The sequence below is a fragment of the Elephantulus edwardii genome, unplaced genomic scaffold (assembly GCF_000299155.1).
Source record: "Elephantulus edwardii isolate Elephantulus edwardi_28Jun2011 unplaced genomic scaffold, EleEdw1.0 scaffold00033, whole genome shotgun sequence".
Classification (NCBI taxonomy): Eukaryota; Metazoa; Chordata; class Mammalia; order Macroscelidea; family Macroscelididae; genus Elephantulus; species Elephantulus edwardii.
Genome location: NW_006399783.1, coordinates 21,352,617 through 21,369,230, shown reverse-complemented (window position 1 = coordinate 21,369,230; position 16,614 = coordinate 21,352,617). Strand labels below are relative to the sequence as shown.

The 16,614-nt window shown below is 51.6% G+C and overlaps 1 protein-coding gene across 1 annotated transcript in view; it reads left to right on the top strand.

Moving 5' to 3' along the window:
* The window catches only part of COL23A1 (collagen, type XXIII, alpha 1), a 522,679-nt gene extending 507,701 nt beyond the window's left edge, over positions 1-14,978 (top strand). The window contains exons 16-29 of the mRNA XM_006884439.1: positions 1,823-1,900; positions 3,455-3,499; positions 4,107-4,151; positions 5,152-5,241; positions 6,906-6,968; positions 7,238-7,294; positions 7,548-7,574; positions 8,311-8,373; positions 8,456-8,509; positions 8,783-8,809; positions 11,678-11,731; positions 12,224-12,310; positions 14,802-14,840; positions 14,964-14,978. Of these exons, the coding sequence (XP_006884501.1) occupies positions 1,823-1,900; positions 3,455-3,499; positions 4,107-4,151; positions 5,152-5,241; positions 6,906-6,968; positions 7,238-7,294; positions 7,548-7,574; positions 8,311-8,373; positions 8,456-8,509; positions 8,783-8,809; positions 11,678-11,731; positions 12,224-12,310; positions 14,802-14,840; positions 14,964-14,978 (744 nt within the window). The remainder of the gene's footprint in view (positions 1-1,822; positions 1,901-3,454; positions 3,500-4,106; positions 4,152-5,151; positions 5,242-6,905; positions 6,969-7,237; positions 7,295-7,547; positions 7,575-8,310; positions 8,374-8,455; positions 8,510-8,782; positions 8,810-11,677; positions 11,732-12,223; positions 12,311-14,801; positions 14,841-14,963) is intronic.
* Positions 14,979-16,614: the final 1,636 nt, after the last annotated feature.

Below are 16,614 nucleotides of genomic sequence, written 5' to 3'. Positions count from 1 at the left end.
GTTGTTGTTGTTGTTTGTTGTTATGTGCCATTGAGTCACGTACAACTCATAGCGACCCTATGTACAACAGCCCTAAACCCTGCTCTATCCTGTGCCAATCTTATTGTCTCTGACACACCTCTCCCTATTACCCCAGTCACTGAATCAGTCCATTTCTTTGATGGTCTTCCTCTCTTACACTGTCCCTCAACCCTCCCAAGCATGACATCCCTCTCCAAGGACTGGTCCCTCCTTGCAACATGTCCAAAGTATGACAAATGAAGCTTTGGAATTCTTTTTTTTTTTCTCTCTTTTTTTTTTCTATAATTATATTTTATTAATTTTCATAAACATTTACAGAGATTTTGGGCTTCCACTCATTCATTGTTGCACTATTCTCTCTACCCTCCTCCCAGTTTGTTCTTGTCCAAATGCCACAGTGCTTGTCAAAGCCAGTTCTGATTAATCTTCTTTGTCAGTGTGTCCTTTGCCATTCCCTATCACTCCTCCCTGAGAGAGACTTCACCCTGAGTCATAAGGAAAAGGGGACGGCGTATTCTCTTAGCTACTTCCTGCTGAAAAGGGACGCTGTGGGTTTCAGGGTGAAGATCTTCTCTCACTACTCTAAAGGGCCCCTTTGGCAGTAGGAAACACATAGACTATTATGGAGATTGATTTTGGAATTCAGATGCACTCTTATTGATTGTGCTTGGCTGTACATGTGCATATCCTTCAAGATGTATCATGGGGGTGTTGCAACCTAGAAGACACAAATTTGACTAACAAGTTATAAGTACATGAGTCCAAAAATTATGGAAAAGTAAAAGAAAAGATTCTTTCATTGTTTTACAAACACTCCCCCTGGTCCCCTCCACCATGCAGCCCTCGCTCTAGTCTCCTGTGATGACAGAAATACCCAGTTACATCTCTCTTTTAGACGGTTCTCTCCCTCCTCTGTTTCAGTGCAGTATACATTATTGAACCCATCTTACTCAGTCTCTCCCCAACCCCAAGGACAGTCCCATTCTACAACAGTGGCATCATGTAATATTTGTCCTTTTGTGACTGGGATATTTCACTCAGCATAATGTTCTCCAGAGTCAACCATTTTGAATAATATTGCATGAGTTCCTTGTTTTTTAATGCAGCATAGTATTCCATTGTGCGAATATACCACAGCTTCTCTAGCCATTCGTTTGTTGATGGGCACTTAGGTTGTTTCCAACTCCTTGCTATTGTGAACAAAGCTGCAATAAACATGGGTGTGCAGCTTTGGAATTCTTGCCTCCAAAGAGCAGCCTGGTTTTACCCTCTCTAGGATAAACCTGTTTGTTCTCCTAGTAGTCCAATATTCTTCTCCAGCACCACAACTCAAAGCATCAATTCTTCTTCTATCATCCCTAGCTAGTCACAGTCTAGCTTTCTGATGCATAGCAAGTAATTGCAAAGACTATGGCCTGGGTCAGGCACACTTTTAGTCTCCAGACTGACATTGTTGTTCTTTAGTACTTTAGAGAGGTCTCTGACAGCAGACTTTCCCGATGCAATTAATCTTTTCATTTCCTGGCTGCTGGTACCAAGAGTGTTGTGGAGCCAAGCAAACTAAAGTTCTTAACAATCTCAATCTCTTCCCCCTCTATCATGATGCTGCCAATCTATGAGTCGAGAGAAAATACCCAGAGGACATGAGAAGGGGTTCAGGCTCATCCAAGCCGTCCACACAATGGTGGCTGCCCATAGCGCACAAGCATGCAGGAGTTCCGCTGCTGACCTCCTCTGTAGGCTGTCAACCCCCACACCAGCATAGCTCTTCCTGAAACCCTTGCTTTTCTTCCTGCCACAGGGACCTCCAGGCTTCAAGGGTGAACAAGGAGACACAGTGGTCATTGACTACGATGGCAGGATCCTGGATGCCCTGAAGGTGGGTCTCTAACAGAACAGCTATGTGGGCTATTCATTTCCTTAGGGACTAATTTATCTATTAACCCAGCACTTCTCCACACGGGATCAGGGAGAACAACCTAAAGGCCCAGCTTCTCCTGTTGCCTGGTGTAGCAGCCCTGGGCAGCAGGAAATAATTCGTTGTGTATGAGACCAACACCAAGCTGGGAAGCCTGAGCTCCTCCACCACCACAGACAGAGAAGCACACCCTCAGGCATCCACAGTCCCCAGTTTCAGTGGGGCCTCCCTGAGCCCTTCCCAACTCTTCTAGCGACTGTTAGGGTGTATATGAGAGTGACACACCTGCTTCTGCCCAGGAAACGTGTGGACTTTGGCCACACCCAGCAACTGGCAAACTGGGGCCCCATCCCAGTAGAGGCACTGGTGCCAGCTGCTAATAATTCCTAGGGATGGGACCTGGGATGCAACTGGGGGAGGGGCATCTTAGAGAACAAATCAACTGGGTATTTGCATAGGCTTCACTTGAGCTTCAACCCCAGCTGCCTCCCCAAGCTGCAAGGGGTACACATAGGTGGCAACTATGGTCCCCACCCAGCAGGCCTGTGTGGTCCCTCGAGCATGCACAGTGTGTACTGTGTCTCCAGGAGGCTTGGAGGCATGCAGGAGGGGCCCAGGGATGGCTGTGGCTACCAGACCGGGATGATGACTCAATCTGATGGGCAGTGAGGAACCACAGTTGGTTCTTGAGCAAAGGAGTAATTTTTGAAATAGTATTGTGGGGAGGCTGAGAAATGGAATAAAAGGCGTACAACAGTGGGTGAGGGGAAAGCTGAAATCAGGGAGTCACTGGAGTAGGAGCTGGGCCTGGGCCCAAAGGAAGGGTGGATGGAGGAGACGTGCACAGTGAAACTAGGTGCTTGTCTGCAGAACTGGCCACACCTAGGGGGCAAGCTGATAGCCAAGGAGTTCTGGAGCCTACAGGCTGGGGACTGGCAGGCATGTGACTTTAGGGAAGGATGTGAGTTGGGGGGCTGAACTGGGGGAATTCTGTCCTTACTGAAGGATTGTCAAGCCAGAGACAGTCACAAACCTTCAGGAAGACTGGTCAGAGAGGACATCTTCAGCCATGGATGATGTCCTCCTCAACCAGTGCAACAAGAGTTTCAGGACCAGTAAGCAATGCAGGTGCCATCAGAGGCTCCCAGATGGACAGTGAGGATGACTGGGGGGATGGGATTTTTGACTGGCCAGCTGGGGATTTTAACTGGCTTCGAGAGGCAATGGAGACCATCCTAGGCTCTTGAGCAGTGGAATGCTATGAAGAAATCTGTATTTAGGGCAGAATGGCTCTGAGGACAGAGAGACTCTGGGCCCCACATGGGCAGCATACACTGTGGTTTCTCAGTGACCGCTGTTGCTCTCTACCTGTCCTCCCATAAGACAGGGTGTGACGCGGCCTGAGTGGGTGCAGCTGCCAGGATCCTGGGCTGTCACCCAGCTGTGCAGAAACCTGGCCCTAGGGTGGAGGGGAAGCCCTGCCTCAGCACCAACCAGCATGTCTTTTCTACGCAGGGTCCTCCAGGGCCACAGGGGCCACCTGGGATCCCTGGAGCCAAGGTCAGTGCAAATGCAACTCTGTGGTCCCCACACCTCTCTCCTCCAGGTCTCCTCCACGTCTCTTTCCTGGTGTCCCAACCTGGCTTCTCTAGGGTCAGGGAAAGGGATGGCTGTTCTTCCCTATCCATGATGATTTTTCTCTTCCTGGGTCCTGGCTATTCCCTGGGCAGCCACATTTTTGTGTCTGACTCCTTAAGTCAGCTCCTCACGACATCACAGCAGCCTCCTGGATTGGCATCACTACTGACTGGCCTACCTGCCCCTTCTCTGCCCCCTTCTCTGAGGAGAAAGAGGCCAAGACTTGAAAGTCAGGAAGGATCTGGTCCCAGACTGTGTGGCCTGGAGGAAGCCACTTGACCCTGAAGCTTGAGGCCCTCATCTGTGCTATGACTGCTCATAGAGCATCCCTGCGGGCCACACCTGCCCAAAAGGCAGCTGGGGAAGCAGAGAGAGGGGCATCACCAGCGCCAGTGCAAGACGGCAGCTTCTGCCCACCGCTTAGCCTGGGGATGGTGTCCCTGGAGCGGTAGGCTGGCCTAGCCTCAGACTGCAAACTCCTCGCAGAACCACAGTGACCACACTCCTCATCCTGTCTGTTCTTTTCCAGGGAGAACTCGGACTGCCCGGTGCCCCTGGAATAGATGGAGAGAAGGTCTCTGGGGCTCTGCTTCCCGGGTGGTACTAGTGCTTGGGGCAGGCTGTAGGGGAGCTGTGTGTCTGTGTTGGGGTGTATGTGTGAATGTCCCCAGCACTAGACACTAGAGAAGAGGTTAGAGCACTGGTGTGATACATGAACCGTGAACTCTGTGGGTGTATCCTGATCCAGACCTGACGCCTTAGGTTGGCTCGAGGCCCTAGCCTCTGACGGGGAAAGGGGGCAGTGGCCCTAAGGCTGTGAGGATAAATCACCTCGTGTATACAAAATACTTCAGGCCATATCTGGCACACGTCATATCTGGCAAGTAGTCTACAAATGTTAGTGAACATATGGCTGTCATTGTTATTATGTCATAGTCATATATGTGGATGGAGTCCACCTAGATGGGAATGTCCCCACTTGACACCACTGGGTCACTAGTGTACAGCACATGCACACAAACCATTAAAGAACCATTGCCATTGAGTCACTTCTAACTGATAATGAGCCTACAGGACGATCAGAACTGCCCACGAGATTTCTGAGGCTGTAACTCTTTGCAGGAACAGACTGCCTTACCCCTCTCCCTCAGAGCAGTTGATGAATTTGAATCACCAACCTTACAGATAGAAGCCCAACTCAACCTATGATACTGCCAGGGTTCTTTGCATGGCACAAGAGGGTGTTAAATCCTGAGTAAAAAGGTGCAGGTGCTAGTGAGGAGATTGGCCCCCATTGCTGGCTCCTGAGATAGGGACACAAAGTTGAGCCCCAGGAGTGCCCCTCAGTGACTGCCCCATTCCCCTACCACCTTCAGTGAGGACAGAGTGGGCCCCGCAGACCCAGCTCCATTATGGCTCCTGATGCATCTGACTAAGATTCCAGCCACCTGGAATCCCAAGAAAATATGGGGGGTCTGGCTGGCCTAGAAGAGATTCAGCTCTTAGGAGTCTGTCAAGACAGGGAAGGAGTACACTGCTGAGTCCCACTGACACCTTGTCCTTATGATTCTCAGGGTCCCAAAGGACCAAAAGGAGATCCAGGAGAACCTGGGCCTATTGGACCCAAAGGGGAAGCAGGAGAGATGGGTCTGTCCGGCCTTCCGGTAGGTGTTAGTCTTGGCCCTTGCACTAATGCTTCCCCTGGGGGGTTGTGGGGCTGTGTAACGGTGTGCCCACCTTAGAGCAGCAGCTAGAGGCTGGCCAGATTCCCACTTCAGAGACCTCACCAGCTCCAGCAAAGGCACAGCCCAGGGACACTGAGCTTTTGACCAGAAGCTCTGGGTTCCTGGCCACCATGGCTCTGAAAGTGGGGGCCCAGGACAGGCTGCCCCCAGCCTAATCTTCAATTTCCCCATCTTTCAAAGAACTTATCGTGAAATGAGGGGACCAGCCAGTGAGAACAAGGTGGCCAGCTGGTCACCCTGAGTGCTCAAACCTGAGTTTGCATCTAGCTCCATCCTGGTCAAGGAACCCACAACAAGTGATGACCACCTCTTCTGCTCCCAAAAGTGAATGCATGAACAAGACCAAAACCTGCAGCTGGTCCATAATGGCTATGCACTATAATGGGCATCATTTTTTTATTGTGGTTGCTATTGCGACCCACCATCCATCAGGCAGCTTGTCGAGCTATGGTAGTGTTAGGCAGAAAATGTGAGATTTAAACACTCAGCCAGTATTGGAGACAAACAACCTTTTATTATGTGCAGGTTGAGAACGTTGGCTACTGACCAAACTCTTCTGACCCTGAGAGAAAGCAAAGATTGGGTTTATATACAGAGATTGGGCATAGGTGTTACACAAAGTGTGTTGTAGTTGGTAGTTGATATTTCTTCACATTTGGGAGTCATTATTGTTTCCAACTTCTCTTGAGCATCCAGGCCTTGGACTAGATACAGGCTATAGTCAGGGAGTGGTAGCCAACCTGGGTCAGCTTGTACTAGAACACAATAATTCAGCAAAACATATTATTAATAAAATGATTGAGGCATACATTTCTTAAAAGGGCTGTCAAAACTAAAAGGCTTCTCTAAGGGCTAACATATGAGCTGCTAAGCTGCTCCCACAGTAGATTTCATGAAGCTGCGATGCTAGAAACTGTGCCACTGGAATTTACATCAAGCCATGATGGGTGGTGTCAACAGAGCTTCTGTATTAAGACAGACTAAGAAGAAAGGCTTGATAATCTGCTTCTAAAAATCAGCCAGTGAAGACCCTCAGGAGAATAGTATCTGACTGAATGCTGGAGGGTGAATGAGCTCCCTCAGTTGCACAGTCCTAGAATACACAGTGGGCACAACAGCAGACTCAAGCATGCCAATGATCGGTCGTGAAGATGGTGCAGGATCGGCTCAACCCCACCACTGTTGTGACTGGATGGGAGCTGCTGCCAGGTTTTAAACAGCCATTGGGCACCAATTGCTCACTCCACTCAGTGTGTCAGAGTAGAGACCCTTCTTACCCAGGGATGCTTAGACAGAGAGGAAGAGCTGGGGGTTGAACTCTGGCCAGTGCTTCCAGAACCCCTGGCTGCCTACTCCACTCTCGAGAGACCAGTCCCCCAGCTGCCGATGTGCCCCCAAATGCCCATCGTGCCCGTATCCAAGCATTCACCTAGATTTTTGGGGAGTGGGATGTTTTTAGGCTATAAAGAAAAAACATATCACATTCCTTGGAAGTCTAACGAAAGAAGAGAGGGGGTAGTAGAGTACTGAAGATAGTCATTTGAACATGGACACAAAGGGTCACAAGCCACTTTGTCCTGCAGGGTGTTGATGGCCCCAAGGGGGAGAAGGGAGAATCCGCATCTGATACCCTACAGGAGAGCCTGGTAAGTATGGCAGGCCTAGGAGTCAGGGTCACCCCAACAAACTGTTCAAGGCCATGGAGCCCCTGGACCTTGGAACCTGGAGGGCTATCTGGCCCACCTATACCTGGGACAGATTTGGGGCGGGAGTAGCCTCAGACTGTGTCCTTCACCTGAGTGCCTATAGGTACTTGCAGGCCCCTCACCAGGCCAGGCCCCTCCTGAGGTGGGCAGAAACCCATGTCTGCCACTCCAAGCCAGTGGGTGACTAACCCATCTCTGACCCTTCCTAGGCCCAGATCCTAGTGGAACCAGGACCTCCTGGGCCTCCTGGGCCCCCAGGCCCCATGGTAAGGACTGTTTGACAATTTGAAACAAACAGGATAGAATAAGGGTCATGGATTCAAAGCCCAGTGTTGTGACCAAGGGGTAGACAGGGCCCGGGGAGGAATGCACACATTTGTAAGGACAGAAACTAGGTGTGGGAACCTCAAGATCAGGGCTGTGGGAGAGAAAAGGCATGAGGGGAGGAGAGGGGGGTGTATAGACAGGAGCTTGCAACCAAACCAGATGGCCTCTAATCCAGTCTCTCCACTTCCTCAGGGCCTTCAGGGAATCCAAGGTCCCAAGGTGAGTGCTGGGGCATAAAGAGAAACACACAGTTGAGGACATTTCAGGAAGGCTTGCTAATGCCAAGTGAAGGCCACTGTCCCCGGGACTGAACTTGCCTTATCTCCTGGAGCATTAGCTTCTGGGCACCAGCCCTGCCCTGTGGACTCTGCCCTCAGTTCTCTCACCTCAGGGCCCGGTCTGCCCCCAGTCCCTCTTCTGTCCCTGCCCCCTCCTTCACCCCCACTCCTCTACCTGTCTCTGTGTCTCCCCCTTCCTTGTCATCACCACCACCCTTACACATATCAACTGTCTATAGCCTGAGCATGAAGTCTTGGGCCCAGTGTGTACCCAAGTATGTCCTCTTAAAGCTGCATACGCCGCCTGCTCCAGTGTCCAGTTCCAGGCAGGCAGAGTCAGAGGGAAGGCCACAGCTGGTCACACTGCCTTCCTGTCTACTTTTGGGGACAAGTCCATGGCTGCTCCCCCAGCTTGGCAGTTGAGCAGAGATTCAGTCACAGACCCTAGTAGGGACCTTGCATTTGGCCCAGTCAGATGTGCTGTTTCCACTTCCGGCTTCTCCGGAGGCCACCCTGACCATGCTTAGAGGAGGCAGCCACTCTGAGGGACAGGCCTCGAGGCCGGGCTCAGGAACTTGTTGGATCCTCATCCCTGCCCCTGGCTGGTTGTGTAGCTGGCTGTCCTATTGCTTGTCTACCCCCTTTTTACCTAACAGACTTCCTCCTTTCACTTTCAGGGTTTAGACGGAGCCAAGGGAGAGAAGGGCGAAGTGGGCGAGAGAGGCCCCAACGGCCTGCCTGTGAGTGTAATGGGTTTAGTTATAAAGAGATAGCTTTTGTGACTTCCACGTCTCTTGACCTACTCACTTCTTTTCCATCCAGGGTCCAGGTGGCCCACCTGGCCTCATTGGACTGCCAGGAACCAAAGGAGAGAAGGTAGCCACCCTCAGGGATCTCCCTCACCCCAACTCCCACCATTGTGGCCACTTGTCTGTAGTATTGATCAACATGTACACATCAATGTGTGCAACTGACCCCAAGTTTAGGCTCTGTGGATGTCACACCTGCCCTGCCTTTTGTCGATATCTGCATGCACTGTAGTTCTTTCCCACAGCCATGTCTGTTACCACCCACAGAGTTGAATTCCCCAGCTTTGCTTCCAGGACACCCTCCCCACATCCCTTAAACCCCCTCTCTGTCTTTCCCCAGGGCAGACCCGGAGAACCAGGACTGGATGTAAGTGTCTCACCATTCACTGTGACAGGGAGCCTCCTGCGTGGAGCTCCTACCCACATGCTGCCTATACCTACAGGGTAGCCTCATCTGCCCATCACCGCGTGACCCTTCCCCCCAGGCTGGCACTGCACTGTGTCCTCAATGCCAAGTGCAGTACACAGCCCAGAACAGATGCTTTCCAGATGGATGGATACATGAACAGATGAGAGGAGACAGTGAGGAACAAAGGGAGGAAAAATAAAGAGTTGGAGGGATGATGGATGGCTAAGTGAGTGGATGGAAGTGAGGAGGAGAGGGAGGGAGGAACAAAGGACAGATGAGTAGAAGGAGCAAGAGACTTTCTACAAAGATGGAGCCAAAAGCAAAGAAGGAAGCCCCTGCCTCTCCCAAAACTGAAGCCAAAGCAAAGATGTTAAAAACCAAGAAGGCAGTCCTAAAGGGCATCCACAGCCTAAAAAAAAAAAAAACCAAAAATATCTGCATGTCACCTACCTTTCATTGGCAAACAACGCTGAGACACCGAAGGCAGCCCAAATACCCCCGGAAGAGCACCCCCAGGAGGAACAAACTTGACTGCTATGCCATCATCACATTTCCCCTGACCACTGAGTCAGCCATGAAGAAGATAGAAGATAACAACACACTTGCACCAAACCAAACAATCTGTACAGAAGCTCCATGACATTGATGTGGCCAAGGTCAACACCTTGATTAGTCCTGATGGAGAGAAGAAGGCCTATGTTCCACTTGCTCCTGACCATGATGTTTGGATGTTATTAACAAAATTGGAATCTTCTAAAGAGTTAAATGAATAAGTCAAAAGTCAAAGTCATAATCAAGGAGTCAAAGCTGACTCCTGGCTGACCCTCCCGAGGGTTTTCAGAGACTCTAAATTGCATGGAGGAGATTGCTCATCTTTCTCCCTTGGAGTAACTGGTGGATTCAAACCACCTGCCTTTGGGTTGGCAGCACAGCTCCTTGCCCAGAGCTCCAAATGGAGAGGAGGTGGCAGTTGTGCTGTTAAGTGTCATCATGTCGCTTATGTGAACAACCTTGCCCTGTCTTGTGGAAATATGATGGTCCGTGCATCGATGGACACCAGATGATGGGTGGTTAGATAAATGAATGTAGGATGAGAAAAAGGATGGGAAGGAGGAAGGATGATAGAGTAGTGGGGACACCGTAGCCATGTCCTGGTGAGAGCTGACAAGCTTCAGCTAGGATAGTATGGGGAAAGGAGAGACGTGAAAGTCCAATGTTGATTGGATCACATCTGTTTTTTGTTACAAATTCTGGAAAACACCACTTAAACTGACTTAAAAAGGCCCATCAATGAAAAAAGTCTGGAGGAGGCAGCACATAGATGAAGAGCTTAACTGTGCCCCCAAAACCCAGCCAAAACTCACCCTTTCTTGTCTCTGCTTCCCCTGACGCATGGACATCGTTCCCAAGCTCCACGCCTGCATTTTCCCACTCCCAAATCCAGAATGAAGAGCATTTGCCCACTCTCTACTGTTCTGGGAGCTCTGGTGGCCTTTTGGGTAAGAAGCTGTGCTGTCAATCCAAAGGCACACTGTTCAAATCCAGCAGCTACTCCTCAGAAGGAAATTGGGTGGTCTCCTCTCATGCAATTTACTGTCTCTGAAAACCAGCTGGAGTATTAGCTGTGGGTCAGTTTGAACTCATAACCCCAAACAACTGTTCTAGAAAAAGTCTCCTGGACTCTCATTGGCGCCAATAGATCAACTCAGGGCCAGTCATGAGGGCCCCGGGGGCCTGGTCATATGTTCAGCTAGAGCTGAGGGTGGAGCTAGTGGATTATGAGAAGGGAGGGTGGAGCTGGGGAAACTCAAGTTGTTAGATGCAAGAATGTAAGAACTGTGGAGTTCACCCGAGACTTTAAGGAGAAAATGTTACTTCGGAGAATAACTTCAGACAAAGAACACTAGCCTGAGTCTGTGATTGAGAAGACTACTCCATTGATCAGACGGGACAGGGTATGAAGACGTGCTGACCAAGTTCAGGCTCTGGACCCAGTGAAGTAGTGGGAATGCAGATGAACAGACGCCATGCCCCATGGCTATGACCTTGGTGGATATGACCATGTCCTATAGATAAGCTCTCCAGGCCTGGTGTCAGGGTCGCATCACAGCACCTGGACCTCTCTCCCTCCACTTGGCCCAGCTGAAATAGGGAATCCATTCAGAAGCTTGCCCTCATCCCACACCTTGACAAACAGTCCCTGAGGGCCCCATGGTTCACTCCTCTGAGCACTGGTCCTAACTGCCTGAACCTCAATGTGTCCTGTTAGACTGGGAGGGTAGAGACCACGTCTGATCCTTTCCTCCGGCCTCAGTAGCAGCCCCACAACTTGCTCCTAGTGGCTGCTTGCTTAATAATGTTGGTTAGATACAGGAGAGATGTCCGAATGGATATGTGGAGGGGCATACATGAGACTGAGCCAAGGGGCAAAAATGATAAGCCACTGCTTCACACATGTCCAAACTGGTGGTATAAACTCCATGGGTTTCCTGTGCCTCTGTCCCAACTGAGCCTGGTCCAAGCTGGCTGTTCTGATTATAAGTTAAGAGAAAGCCCTTTGCCAGCAGCTCTGCCTGGGGAACTCCACCCAGAAAAGCCTTCCGTGCTCCACTTTGGAGGGAGGCAGCCATGCTGGTGTCCTCTACATAAGTCCCCTCAACCAGTCTCTACCCAGACTACAGATCACCTAAGCACTGAGGCCAGTCAGCTGTACCACAACAAGATGGAAAGAGGGAAGTGATGGATGGGGACAGGAAGGAGCAAGACCAACTGGTAACAGAGAAGCAAATCTTGTTTTGAGGTTTAACCTTTAATCTTTTTTGTCAGGGTTTCCCTGGACCCAGAGGAGAGAAAGGTGACCGGAGCGATCGTGGAGAGAAGGTGGGTCAGGGGAGAGGAAGCGGTGTGAGGAGGAGGGGGCAGGGAATAGGAGATGAGGGCAGAGGTGGTGGTTGTTATTGTTGTTGTTATGTGCCGTCAAGTTGACTAAGACTCATAGCAACTCTATGCACAATAGCTCTGAGGCCTGCTCTATCCTGGGCCAATCTCACTGTCTCTGACAAACCTACCCCCATGACCCCAGTTACCGTGTCACTGGATCTCATCCAGGCAGAGGAGAGGATATAGGAAGGGGAGGGGGCAGGACAGAGGACTGAAGGTGGTGCACAGGTGAGAAGGTAGGACAGGGTGAGAGGAAATGAAGGTAAGGGGGGAGGAAGGGGAGCTGAAACAGAACCGGGGGGCTGGGGACATGGAAGAGGAGGAAGCAGGTTGAAAGAAGGAGGTGGCTGGCAGAGGTTGGGCCTGAGGGCAGCGGGTACATGTGACTGTGGTCCTGAGCCACAGCCATCTCCCATCTGCTTTTTTATGCAGGGAGATAGAGGGGTCCCTGGCCGGAAGGGAGTAAAGGGCCAGAAGGGGGAGCCAGGACCACCAGGCCTGGACCAGCCATGTCCTGTGGTAAGTGTCAGGGTGGGAGGGGAATCCAATCCCGGATGTTGCTGCCATATCCATGGCCAGGGTTAACCAAGGTTGTCCTTGTTCCCAACACCCAGATCTCTCCACCCTCTTGCAGTCCTCCCCACGGTCACCTGGCCCAGGTCACACTCCTACCTCACTTAGCCCAGGCTACCTGCTCTGAGGGTTCTGCTGGGCCGGGAGGAGGGAGAGGCTAGACCTCCACCAGAGAGTGTTTGCCATGGCCTAGTCAGGACATGCAGGGGTCATGGGAAGGGCTCAGTCCTGGAAAGGGAAAGCCAGCAGTGAATGAGGGATCAGAGAAGACCCTGTCAGCCCAAAATCCCCCTACCCAAACTCTCTCTGACCTTGGGCAACATTAGGGCAAAACTCATTTTCCACACTCATGAACTGGGTGGAGCCATTATTTCTTCCCCGGGTGGGACATGGAGCCTTTCTTTCCTTCCATTCCCACAGAAGTCTCTTTCTAGTCTGCAGTAGCCCAACAGCCAGCCCTGCTCCTCCTCCCATTCACCCCCTCCACAGAACCTGTCTTGCTCCGTCATGACTGGCCGGTGGCTCAGCAGTCGGTCCCATTTCCTAGCAGACAGTGAGGATATCAGACCCCTTCTATAGAGCACAGCAAGGACACAAAAAGGCAGACCTCTGAGTTCCCATATCAAGCCCACCAAATGTTCACACCAGGCCACCCAATGAGGCTTATTGGAGAGAGGCTTCTAGAGGGGAGAACCCAAAAGAGTGACCCCAAGAAGTCCCTGTCACTCTCCACTCCACAGTCTCCTCATCTATATAATGGGTAAGGTAGCCTGTATTTCCCAAGTTGTTTTGGGGATTAAGTGAGAAAAAAGAAAGGTTATATATATATATATATATATATATATTAAAAAAAAAGCAGAATAATAAACACACACAAAATAGGTCAACAATAGAAAACAGTGTGGCCCAGCTGTACCGCTCCAAGCCTTAGTTCAGGACCTCTCTTCATATCAAAAAGCTCTTGTCTTTGAAACAGGACAATCCTAAATGCAGAGGCAAACGAGGGGCACTGGCCTCTCAGCGCCTGGCGTGGGGCGGCGGGCCCTGCCCTGCAGTACGGTATCTGCCTGCTGTGTGCTGTGCTGTGAGCTGTGCTGTGAGCTATACTGTGAGCTGTGCTGTGTGCTGTGCTAGGGTCTGTACTGTGCTGTGCTGTGCTGTGCTGTGTGCTATTGTGTGCTGAGCACTGTGCACTGTGCCATCTGCCGTTCTGGGTGTTGGGTGCTGTGCTGGGTGCAGAGCACTGTGCACTGTACTGTACTGTATGTGTGCTGTGCTGTGCTGTGCTGTATGTGTGCTGGGCTGGGCTGTGTGCTGTACTGCACTGTACTGTGCACTGTGCTGTGCTGTGTGCTGTGTGTTGTGCTATGCTAGTCTATGTGCTATGCTCTTTGTTGTGCTGTGTGCTGTGTGCTGTGTGCTGTGCTGTGCACTGTGCTGTGCTATGTTGTGTGCTGTGCTCTGTGCTGTGCTGTGTGTTGTGTGCTGTGCACTGTGCTGTGCTATGCTGTGCTGTGCGTTGTACTGTGCTGTGTACTGTGCTCTGTGCTGTGCTGTGCGTTGTACTGTGCTGTGCTATGTACTGTGCTCTGTGCTCTGTGCTGTGCTGTGCGTTGTACTGTGCTGTGCTGTGTGCTGTGTGCTGTGTGCTGTGCTGTGCTGTACTGTGCCTGGTGGGCCCACTCTTCTGCTTTCATACTTCCTTGCTTCTTCTTCCCCTTCCCATCTGCCTCTCCTATCCCACCTCAACCTGCAACCATAGCATATGACCCCGAGGGGTGCTCCCATGGATTTGAGGCCAGTGCTGTGTATGTCCTGGAACAGAGTGTTTTCCACCCTGCATCCCGCAAAAACTCTAGGCTGAGTTCTTGTCCCTCTGAAGACCCCTACCACCAAGCTTCCTGAGCCCACCAGTCCTCCTGCTGGGGCTGTTGGCTAAGAGAGTGTCCCCAGGCAGCCACCTCAGCTCATGTTCAATGTACATCCAGACCACTTTGGTCCATCTGGTCTGCTGCTTAGATGCCAGATACTGGGGGCAGGACAAGCTGGGGATATGGGGAGATGTGGCGTCCCTAGACTCACAGCTCCAGACCCTGGGGTGAGGGCCAGAGCTGCTGGGTCTGCAGGCGACTTTCTGGCCCTAGATCATCTGGCATGATGCCCATCACTCCACAGCGAGTCTCTGCCCACTGGACAAGTGTCTTGAGTCAAGACACCAACTTAGCATACTGGGCATGCAGGTAGGAGCCACTCCGTGATTCTAATGGACAGAAGGAGACAGGCTTTCCACTTGGGTCCTGTCTCAGTGGAGTCCAGTGACCAGTCACCAGACCTGCTGGTTCCCTAGTTCTTATCCTCCCTTCACCTTACTGGGTGTGAGCCTGGGTGTAGAAAAGGCAAACTTGTGCCCAGTAACTGACACTTCCTTCCTTTCTAGGGTCCTGACGGGCTACCGGTAGCCGGCTGCTGGCATAAGGTAGGTTTCAGGCCTCAGTCTCTGTAGCTCGGGCTCAAAGGAGGGGTGTGTGTGGAGGTGGGAGGGTGCCATCACTCAGAGTTCTCAGTGTCTCAGCTCCCTGTTTGACATCTGGACCACCAGGTATCTCCAGCATAATCCGTCTTTGTCCTTGCTGGCCTGAGGCATGGGGCTATAGTCCTGAGGGGCTGTTCCTGACTGACCGGCTGCCATTATAGGCTTAGTCTGGGCCTGGTCACTGGTACATCCTAGGACTTTGTCCAAATTGTGCTTCTGAGAAGAAATGAGGTCAGGAGCCTGGAAGACAGAGCTGGGGCTGCACTATCAGAAGAGGGCCTAATGGTGCCAGGAAAGGAGCCTAGGGAGGGAACAGTCCCAGGGCCTCACTCCCCTCCTCACCGCCATCTTTCTCTCATTTTCTAGTGACCCCAACACCCACCTCACAACCTGTACAGATCCGTGTGGACATTTTTAATTTTGTAAAAACAAAACAGTAATATATTGATACTTTTCATGGGATGTGGTCACCTGTGGCCTTTTCACATTGGAGAGGGTGCCCAGCTCAGCCTGGACAGATGGGCCTGTGCCACTGGCGGGAGCATGGACGACTGGTGCCAGGAGCATGGCTTCCCCTGGGCGGAGAGGCTGGTGATGGTGCCTGACTCCAGAGAACCTAGAAACATGAGCACACCAGCTGGCTTTGGTCACCCAACAAGAAAGACTCACAGCTGCCCACTGCCCTTCAGGACCTGCTACTGACACCTGGGAGCCCCAGCACCCCACCTTGCCCCTGAAGAACAAGGCTTGGTGGTAGCCACTCTGGCCTCTCCCACCTCCAGACTCAGCCATAGCCAGCTACATACCCACCAGCCTCCCAAGCCCCAGCAGGACCAGGGCCAGACAAGACTCCTGTCAGTGCTTGTAGCTGGACACTGGAGGGCCATGGGAAGCTGCCCTTGGTGGGTTCGCATCACCAGTGACCTTAGTCAGTGATCTTTGCAGCCAGCCTGTGCTGAGACCATTTATCCTCTGGCCAGGAGTTGTGGCCAAGTATCATGTTCACCAGGACATGGACTTAATGGCAGGACCCCAGTGACCCTCTAATGCAGAGGTTGGAGGGACACAGACTACTGTTCCTGCTTCTGTCCCCCACCAGCCAGGACGTGGATATGAGGGCACTTTGCAGGCCTGAGGACACATGCCTCTTGCTTAGAGGATTCAGTGTCTGTAGACCCTGGTTTGCAGCTGGGAGAACCCTGGGCAGCTGCTTGCTGAAATAGCCCTCCTGATAAGTTGTGCTGATGAAGGAAACTTCTGTGCCAGTCTCCCAGCCAGCCTGAGGGGCTGCCTCCTGGGCCACCTGCACTCGGACAAGAACCTTTCCCACCTCGGACAAGGGTCCCCAGCCACCAGCTCCACCCTCAAGTCTCACCTCCCATTTGTTTACCTGGATGTTACGGCGTGTAATAAACCACAAACACGTGTCTGAGTGTACCTTGCAAACTGTCCCCAAATGCCCTGAGTGAGGGATCAGCCCAGCTCCGTGTCAGCCTGCCCATTGCTGAGAAGGAGAAAGGGAACTCTCCCTGGTTAACCTCAGAAGCTGGAGGAAATAGATCAGGGTTGTGGTTAGGTAGACACAGACCACTGGCCTGCCTCTACCATGTCCAGCTGGGTCCCTTGGCCCGTCACATCACGTCACTGAGCCTCTGCACTCATCTGATTACTTCTGACTGCTGTATAACAAGTCACTCCAACATTTGTTGTATAAACA